The 6595-nt window shown below is 35.7% G+C and overlaps 1 protein-coding gene across 1 annotated transcript; it reads right to left on the bottom strand.

The window, feature by feature from the left end:
* Nucleotides 1-3902: 3902 nt before the first annotated feature.
* LOC147290864 (cyclin-U2-1-like) lies at nucleotides 3903-5073 on the bottom strand. The gene is made up of 2 exons (XM_086238204.1): nucleotides 4442-5073; nucleotides 3903-4360 (listed from the first exon to the last, which is right to left on the bottom strand). Exons 1-2 carry the CDS (start codon nucleotides 4861-4863, stop codon nucleotides 4096-4098), a joined length of 687 nt encoding a protein of 228 aa, XP_086094330.1. The 5' UTR covers nucleotides 4864-5073; the 3' UTR covers nucleotides 3903-4095.
* Between the last annotated feature and the right edge of the window lie 1522 nt (nucleotides 5074-6595).

Raw genomic sequence — 6595 nt, forward strand, 5'->3', positions numbered from 1 at the left:
GGCCGGAGCCGCTGGTCATTTCTGTAGAGTCCATCTATAAAAAATAAAAAGCAAGAAATGATACACTTTTATATAAGTTGCTGCCTATACATTCTTACTGCCAGTATAGATAATAAACACATTCTTACACGCACACACACACACACACACACATTCATATATCAGATATATTGGTACAAATTTAGGGAGGGAAGAGTTAACAAATCTTTCATCTCTCTTTAGGATAAAAAACAGGCACCAACCAAAATACTAATTAGCCAAGGACAGAAATTTAATTGGGAATAAGCCTCCACAAGCATAATTCACAACAAAAGCTGCAGTACAGATTAAAAGCCATCAAACTAAAATAACCAACTAATTCTCAACCCCATCAAAAGCTGCAGTACAGATGGTTGCGCACGGCAACCTTTCAATTCTAAAATCTGTTAAATCGAAGGGAATTAAAAGCAACACTCGTTCTTGACCAATTCAGAAAGCATCAACAAACAAAAACCAAATACATACCAGAGTCCAGACAGAGGGGAGTAAGCGAGACAGAGATGGTGGTGAGAGGGCGAGACAGAGATGGTGGCGAGAGGGCGAGACAGAGAGGCAACTGGCGAGACTCGACAGTGCGAGACAGAGGGGCGAGATGGTGGCGAAAGGGCGGCGAGACAGGATATGGCGAAATCTCCAAGAGCGGCACGACTGCGCGAGAGAGACCGAGTGACTGAGAGATCGAGATTAGAGAATAGAGAGTCAGAGTCTCAGAGATGGTGGCGAGAGGGCGAGACAGAGAGGCGACTGGCGAGAGGGCGAGAGAGAGACCGAGTGAGTCGAGTGACTGAGAATCTGAGATAGTTAGAGAATAGAGACTGAGTCTGAGAGATCGAGATTAGACTTTAGGGTTTGGTGTATTGGGGTTTCAGCTTTGGCTTTGGGGTTTGGAATTTGGGGTTTTAAAACATATATATAAATATATAATTTAACAAACATACATTAATATATGGTATATACCCTAAACATATATATTTGTTAATTTACTTAACATATATATGTTTTTTCATTTATATAAAGCTTAAGGTTTAGGTTATTAATTTTATTATCTAAATTGTGTATAAATATATAAATTGGAAGAATAAGTTTAGGGTTTAGGGTTTATGGGGTTTAAAGGCTTTTAGGGTATAAGGTTTAAGATATAGGGTTTAGGGTATAAGGTATAGGGTATAGGGTATGGGTTTAGGGTATAGGGTATAGGGTTTAGGGTATAGGATATAGGGTATAGGGTTATTAATTTTATTATCTAAATTGTGTATAAATATATAAATTGGAAGAATAAGTTTAGGGTTTAGGGTTTATGGGGTTTAAAGGCTTTTAGGGTATAAGGTTTAAGATATAGGGTTTAGGGTATAAGGTATAGGGTATAGGGTATGGGTTTAGGGTATAGGGTTTAGGGTTTAGGGTATAGGATATAGGGTATAGGGTTATTAATTTTATTATCTAAATTGTGTATAAATATATAAATTGGAAGAATAAGTTTAGGGTATAGGGTTAGGGTATATATAGGGTTTAGGGTTTTATTATCTAAATTGTGTATAAATATATAAATTGGGTTTAGGGTTTAGGGTTTGGGGTTAGGGTATAGGGTATAGGGTTTAGGGTTTAGGGTATAGGATATAGGGTATAGGGTTTAGGGTTAGGGTATAGGGTTTAGGGTATAGGGTATAGGGTATAGGGTTTAGGGTTTAGGGTTTAGGGTTTAGGGTTTGGGGTTAGGGTATAGGGTATAGGGTTTAGGGTATAGGGTATAGGGTATAGGGTTAGGATATATATAGGGTTTAGGGTTTTATTATCTAAATTGTGTATAAATATATAAATTGGGTTTAGGGTTTAGAGTTTGGGGTTAGGGTATAGGGTATAGGGTTTGGGGTTAGGGTATAGGGTATAGGGTTTGGGGTTAGGGTTTGGGGTTAGGGTATAGGGTATAGGGTTTAGGGTATAGGGTATAGGGTTTAGGGTTTAGGGTTTAGGGTTTAGGGTTTAGGGTTTTATTATCTAAATTGTGTATAAATATATAAATTGGGATAGTGTACTCATAAGAAGTTGGTGGTCTGATGGTAAGGAGCTAAAGGAAGGAGTTTGAGGTGCCAAGTTCGATTCCCAGCATAGCACTTATCACGTTTAAATTTTGGTTATATATATATATTTAGTGTAAACGGGGCGGGTTCGGGGTCGGGGGACCTAATACCATCCCCGCCCCGCCCCGCCCCCGACTCGGGGCCCCGCCTAAATCCCCGAACCCGAACCCGGCCCCATTTATTTCCCCCATTAGGGTTTTAAATCCCCGCGGGGATATTTTTGCCATCCCTACAGTTATGTGCCACGAAAAATTAACTTGAGTGGTGATGACTAGCTAACTGCCAGAAAATCATACCTAAACTGGTACTTAATTATAGGGTTAAACTAAAGTGGGTAAAAGGAAAAATGTTCCCTCACTTGTTCCTTGAACATGTTGGCACAGTGAAATTCGATTATGTAAAGAAAAAGTGTTTAAGTACTCATTTGATCATTTCTACTTAATTTGCGTTCTAATTAATTAGTAGAAGATTCCTCTTGTATCAACAACTTGTCCTCTGACCACTCTAATTGCTTTCTAATTTTCTCTCTTCCCTCCCTGTTTCCTGCTTAGTTGTCGTTTGTTGGTAATCAAGAGTAATGAATAATCCCACACTATGTTCAATTAAACACATAATCCCATTTCATAAAATAAAAAATTCAATGGGCCGTCCTTTTTGCAAAGGTAGCTTTTTCTTTGAGCGCCACATGTGCAAAAATGTTTGAGAATACTATTTTTTTAACAAGTTGAGGTTTTTTCGTTTGGGAGATAAATGTTAAAAAATTTAGTTTAAGGTCAAAATACGAACTCGCAATAACTTGGGAGATAAATTGTAATTAACTCTAACAACTATTATAAAGTTAGAAGAGGCAATGAAAATTACAAACTCATCTCCTCCTCTAGTAATGCAAAATCATCGTCTTGTGAATTTTGAACACCCATGCAAATGGAGAAACTCATCTTTTCATTCTCAAATTTGCACTTACCAAACATCAAATAGCAACTTCATACTCATTCCTAATCTTCACATGGTATTCAAAAATCTTAAGAAATACCTTTTGAGTTTTGATCTCGTATCTCTTTCGGCCTTGAACGGCAGCAATAGTACCCTCATAGGAGGCCCCCATCTATTAAATATGAGAAAAACTTATTTGTGCTTGTGGTAGGGATAGGTGGTGTCACAATCCAATGAGAGAGGGAAAGGAGAGAAAAAGAGTGAAAAAGAGAATGAGAAAAAGGGAGAGAACTAATGAGAGAATGGAAATGATATCATGTCAGTGTAATATGGTTAATGGAAGTTCTTCTTGTTAAATATTGTCCTCCGGAAAATTCAATAAATTTCTTTGTTTCCTTACAAACTTTCAAAGGTCACATCAAAGTCGGTGTTGCATTATATAACAAAAGAAATGCCAACATTTTTGCAGGCCTTCCTCACCAAAAACAAAAAAATTGCATTGCACGCCTTCACTTTGACTTCACAGAGTGAGCAATTATTCCCATGCAATCAAGGTTCTTGAGGTGAATAATCAATTCACCTTATGCCCCCTTGTGAAGATGGAGCCCATTTCTAATGAAAGAGTCACCCTCTAGCTTTTTGATGCATATATATAAATTTTTTTTTGTCTGAATATATAAGCTTATTTTCTTGACCAAAAAAAAAATATAAGCTTATTTACAAAGAAAATTCATGTTATGTGGCATACAAGTACTAATTACCCCAATTTGGAAAACACATATATATTGTATTATTCTTTTGAATTCCCTAGGCCCGGTATAATTATCGCCTTTGATTGGTCCAAAAATTTGATCTGGTGATCGGTGAACGAAAACTAGTCATTTGGTCCCTGGTTGCTAAAAAAAAGATATGACAATTTTATACACCACTCTCTGTATTGGCTTAATCTATAACCCCAAAACGTTTTCACAAATTATATATCCATCTATACACAAGAATTAGTAAGCTAATAAAAAAGAACGGAAAAAAATCTCCTCCATTTGATCTACAACAAAACACCAGCAAACTGATTGTATCTTCTCTCTTCATTTTGCCTTGTTGTGATTTCCTCTGCACATCTCAATGCGCTCTCTATGTGGTAGCCTCCTCCAATACTAACCTCTCTTTCCAAATGGCAACAATAGCTCTCAAACACACTCACATTCACATGCAACTTGAACCCCATCAAGAACAAAAAATCAAGCTCCAACTTGTTCAACTCATTAGTTGTCAATCCCCCAACTCTTGCAAAGTATGAGTTTCTGTAATTCCTGTTGAAAAATAAGAAGATTTCACATTAGGAACAGAGAGAGAGAGAGAGAGAGAGAGACACACACACACACAGCACTTACATGTCTTCCACATACTTGGAAGCCACCATTATAGTTGTGATGAGCAGCCTGTGAACATTTGTGGCATTGATTCGAAACCCAGGATTGTTCTGGCAAAAACGATCAATGTAGACATATGCAACCACATAGACTGATGGTCCAGCTCTGGTGTACCTGAAGATCCTCTCTAGATAGGACTGAATTGTCATGTCCGGGGTCTCATGGCACTCAAAAATCCGAGTCTTGATGTCTTTGTTGGACACATACCAATTATGGCTGCCATTCTTGGCATTAATCCTCTGGTTCCTGGCCATGTTCCTCTCAATTAGAGAAGCAAGAACATTGACCACTAGTGGGGTGTTTGAATCTGCTTGGTATGAGTAGGAGTACAAATCTGATCTAAGCTTTCTTGGGGAGATTATAAGGGATTTTGATGAAACCATGTTTGTGTGTGATTGATTAATTTGATCTGGGTTTTTTTGATTGTGTGTATGTGTGCCTGAGAGAGAAGAGAGAAGAGCTAGAAGGTTATTGTGTTTGGGGTTTTGTAGTGGAAGAGGTTTTGGGGAGAGAGTTTATATACAAGAAGGAAATGGGAGACTTGGTATTGAGTGAGTGAATAAAGAAATAGGGAAGAAAAGAAATGACATTGGTTTGAGACATTTGGAAGGTGGGTGGAAACTAAAGAGGAAATCAAAGTATAAGATATGTGTGCCTCCTATTTGTAAAGGCAAAGTACAAAAACACAGCTCACCTTTCTTATTGTATATTAACACAAACACACACTTTCTAGGAAAATTCTATAGTCCGGATTTACATGTCATACGAACACTTGTTTTAGTATTAGAATTTGACAGCCTCACTTTTTAATAATATAGTTTAGATTTGTAAATCACTATTACATGTGAATTTCTACTAGAGACGAACTACACTTTCTTATTAGAATATTACAACATTCACCAAATTTTGTTTCTTAAATTTTGTTCACCAAATAACGTTGCAATGTTTTACTTAGTTAAATCTAACTCTAATTTATATTTGTCTTCGACAAGTGATATGAACATATGTCCATTATTGATACATTGTTTCATAAGTAAATGCGAACATGTACAGTATGGACTATGGACACCACATGCTATGCAAATACATTTAACGATGAGTGGATAATCTATACTTCAATAATATAAAAAGTGAACTTGTCCATCAACTTTTAAGGGTCACAAATTATAGATATAACATCCAGTGTCTACGTTGTAAGATTTTACCAAATAGATTTAGTAAACATAGTTGACGAAGGTAGTACTATTATTTTTATGGAGAATGTTATCCATGTTCTTCGATCTACCTTATTTATTAATTTTTATTATTATTTTTATTTTACAGTATATTTTTATTAGGATTAGGTAATTATTTGAAGATTATTTCTACAAATAAAATTAACAAAATAAAAAATTATTCAATTACTTAATATTTATCAAATAAACAAATGGTGAATTAAATTATTATTAAAACTGTTTATTTATTTGATTATTGTTACATAACCAAATAATTTTTTATTTAATTAATATTTTACAAATATTATTTTTATAGAATTATCAGAAAAAATGAATAATTTTGTTCATAAATTTAAAACGTGAAATGGAAAATAGTCGACCAGAAAGTTAAGTTAAATAGTATTCCTCTATTCTTATTATTAAACTCTCGCCGACAGTGGGTTGAAGGACAAGATTGGCATGGGGGAGAGAGGCATTGATAGCTGGTAGGTCTTTACGTTGGTGCTTGGGCCCAGAGAACTAGACGGCATTTAAAAGATTGACTCTGCCTCGATATTTGTGTCATGCATGTACAAAATCCAAAGTGGCACTTGTACGAGTTACAAGTTACACGTGCATGGCCTTGAGTCATCAATATCACCATATCTTGGTTTGCAACTTGCAGTACGGGCAGTATCTTTCTTTCTGCTTGTTTTTTTTTTTTTGTTGGTAATTTTGTTCTTTCACAAAATGAAAGCATTAAATTGATTTCATACAAACTAGACTATCTGATTTGAAGGCATTAAGATCACTTGTTGGAACATGAATAATAACATAGAGACTAGACTATCTGATTTCATACAAACTAGACTATCTGATTTTAAGGCATTAAGATCACTTGTTGGAACATGAATAATAACAT

This window comes from Dryas octopetala, chromosome 3 (genome assembly GCF_963921425.1).
Source record: "Dryas octopetala chromosome 3, drDryOcto1.1, whole genome shotgun sequence".
Classification (NCBI taxonomy): domain Eukaryota; kingdom Viridiplantae; phylum Streptophyta; class Magnoliopsida; order Rosales; family Rosaceae; genus Dryas; species Dryas octopetala.

Coding starts and splice junctions, on each gene's coding strand:
- LOC147290864 (XM_086238204.1), bottom strand. CDS start 4,863: ATGGTTTCATCAAAATCCCTTATAATCTCCCCAAGAAAGCTTAGATCA. Junction 4,361..4,441: donor TCCAAGTATGTGGAAGACAT/GTAAGTGCTGTG, acceptor ATTTTTCAACAG/GAATTACAGAAACTCATACT.